At 34.6% G+C, this 3,198-nt stretch overlaps 1 protein-coding gene across 4 annotated transcripts in view; it reads right to left on the bottom strand.

Moving 5' to 3' along the window:
• Window positions 1–364: 364 nt before the first annotated feature.
• The window catches only part of rskra (ribosomal protein S6 kinase related a), a 12,460-nt gene continuing 9,626 nt past the window's right edge, over window positions 365–3,198 (bottom strand). For all 4 annotated transcript variants that reach the window (XM_048160253.1, XM_048160254.1, XM_048160255.1 and 1 more), the window contains one exon: window positions 365–1,154. In XM_048160253.1, the coding sequence (XP_048016210.1) occupies window positions 837–1,154 (318 nt within the window). In that variant the 3' untranslated portion in view covers window positions 365–836. The remainder of the gene's footprint in view (window positions 1,155–3,198) is intronic.

Here is a 3,198-nt window from a genome sequence, read left to right as displayed (position 1 = left end):
ACGGAAAAAAACGAAACTGGCGCTGCGTTCGTTCCGTAAGTTTAATAGGGAAGGCGTAGGACATACGGCGTAAACTTTTTGAAGAATATGGAAAGCAGAAGCTGGTGCAAAATGATCATTTGTGTTTATAAAGCATATAAAGTTGTATTTTTTTTTTTTTAAATGACCGATCATTTCGCTAGATAAGACCCTTATTACTCATCTGGTATCGTTTAAAGCCCTTGAAGCTGCACTGAAACTGTAATTTTGACCTTCAACTGTTTGGAGACCATTGAAGTCCACTTTAAGGAGAATAATCCTGGAATGTTTTCATCAAAAACCTTAATTTCTTTTCGAATGGAGAAAGAAAGACATGAACATCTTGGATGACATGGGGGTGAGTAAATTATCAGGAAATTTTATTTGAAAGTGGACTAATCCTTTAATTAATATCACAGTATACTTATGTGTAAGCATGATGAGTTTTATCACAGTCAGATTATCATATGGTGTCCCAGTAAACAGGGAAGCACTGTAACCAGTATAAATGTAAAAACGAGTGAAGATATACACAATCCCAACAGTTCTTATATTATAAAAATACTTCATTAGTGAAGGCAAAATTAAGCTTTCAAAAGTAAGGCCAAAAATCTAATACTCTTTCTGCATATTCAGATAAAAAGAAATCTGATTATTAAATAGGACTAAAGCAACTCAGTAGTAATACTTGTTAATGAGTCACATAGATTGATTTGTTTGTGCTTCATGAGTTATCAAAAAATACTGTGACATTTTATCTTGTCTTTGGCAAAATGTTGCATATTACAGAGAAAAGAAAAGTTTGTAAATTTATGTTTTCAAGGAGAACTGGTTCCTGTTGCTTTTGTTTCAGTCCCTTCTGTGTCTTCATTTACCTCAATCTTCATCAAGGTGGGAGGCAAATCCGCAGGGGTCGATGGAGAGTTCAGCAGGTCACACTCAAAATTCTGAAGCAGATCCGATGATAAACCTCGCATCGACCTTTCCGATCGGTCGGGGTGATTCTTCAGCTCGAGGATTGGCTTGATGGGATGATTCTGCAGCATCTGGGAATCAAATGACATGCCGCGGAAAAACTTCTGGCTTTGGAAGTGCTCCAGGCACCGCAAGCGACGCATGGGGATCTTGCATAGAAGCTACATTCAGACAAAGTCACAGAGTGTTTTAGGAAGACTGGTTTGAGTATGTGTGTAAACAACAGAGCTGAATATTCCCATTCAATTCCTGAATTTGATTTGAAGTAGGGGAATGAAATGTAATGAAGTAGCATCAGAATTTGAAAGAAGAATTAAAATGAAGAGAAATTCATATAAATGCTGCAAGTGTATTTTTTAATTATACATTTTTGGTATGACTTACACAAATTATATCCTACACATAAAATTTTTTCATAAATATTAGGCTATATTAATAAATATATTATAAAAATTTATTTAAACATTTGTAATACAATTAAAAATACATCCATAAATAAAACAACAAATGTAATGTTAAATTACATATAATGTATATGTATAAAATGTAATGTGTGTGTGTGTGTGTGTGTGTATACAGACGTGGACAAAATTGTTGGTACCCTTAATAAATATGACCAAAGATGACTGTAAAAATAAATCTGCATTGTTTATCATTTTGATCTTTAATTAAAAAAATAGCAAAAATGTAACTTTTCATTGAAGGAAAAGAATTGAAAGTGGGGGGAAAATCACATTTTGAAATAAATGTTTTTCTCCAAAACACGTTGGCCACAATTATTGGCACCCTTTTATTCAAAACTTTTTGCAACCTCCTTTTCCCAAGATAACAGCTCTGAGTCTTCACCTATAATGCCTGATGAGTTTGGAGAACACCTGACAAGAGATCAGAGACCATTCCTTCATGCAAAATCTCTCCAGATCCTTCAGATTCCAGCTCCATGCTGGTGCTTCTTCTCTTCAGTTCACTTCACTCGTTTTCTTTAGGGTTCAGGTCGGGGGACTCGGATGGCCATGGCAGAAGCTTCATTTTGTGCTCAGTGACACATTTTTGTGTTGGTTTTGATGTTTGTTTTGGATCATTGTCCTGATGGAAGATCCAATCACGGCCCATTATAAGATTTCTAGCAGAAGCAGGTTATTTTTCTTTTTTTTATCTGTTAGTATTTGATAGAATCCATGATACCATGTATCTGAACAAGATGTCCAGGACCTCCAGCAGAAAAATAGGCCCACAACATTAAAGATCCAGCAGTATATTTAACTGTGGGCATGGGGTACTTTTTATCCATGTGTGCACCAAACCCATCTGGTGGGTTTGCTGCCAAAAAGCTCTTGTTTTAGTTTCATCTGACCCTAGAAGCCGGTCCTGTTTGAAGTTTCAGTCGTGTCTGACAACTGAATATACTGGAGATTGTTTCTGGATGAGAGCAGAGGATTTTTCTTGAAACATTCCTGAACATCTTGTGGGGATGTAGGTGCTGTTTGATATTTTTTTTTGGCTTTCTGAGACTCAAGACTCAACTAATCTCTGCAATTCTCCAACTGTGATCCTTGGAGAGTCTTTGTCCACTCAAACTTTCCTCCTCACCACACATTAGGACGATTTAGACACACGTCCTCTTCCAGGCAGATTTGTAACATCTTTAGTTGATTGGAACTCCTTAATTATTGCCCTGATGGTGAAAATGGGGATTTTTAAATGCTTTAGCTATTTTCTTACAGCCACTTTCTATATTGTGAAGCTCAACAATTTGCTGCACATCAGAACTATATTCTTTTGTTTTACTCATTGTGATGAATGATTAAGGAAATTTGGCCTTTGTGTTTCCTCATGTTTATACTCCTGTGGAACAGAAGTCATGGCTGGACAATTTCATGTTCATGATCACCCTGGTGTGCTAAAAATAATATAATGTGCCAATAATTATGGCCAACGTGTTTTGGAGAAAAACATTTATTTCATAATGTGATTTCCCCCCCACTTTCAATTCTTTTCCTTCAAAGAAAGGTTAGATTTTTACTAATTTTATGAATTAAAGATCAAAAGGATAAACATTATATTTATGTTACATTATATAATTTATGGATGTATAATGTGTGTGTGTGTGTGTATATATATATATATTTATATATATATATATATATATATATATATATATATATATATATATATATATATATATATATATATATATATTTGCAG

This window comes from Megalobrama amblycephala, linkage group LG16, assembly GCF_018812025.1.
Source record: "Megalobrama amblycephala isolate DHTTF-2021 linkage group LG16, ASM1881202v1, whole genome shotgun sequence".
Lineage (NCBI taxonomy): Eukaryota > Metazoa > Chordata > Actinopteri > Cypriniformes > Xenocyprididae > Megalobrama > Megalobrama amblycephala.
The sequence above is the reverse complement of the archived record's forward strand: the minus strand, read 5'-3'. Positions and strand labels throughout refer to the sequence as shown.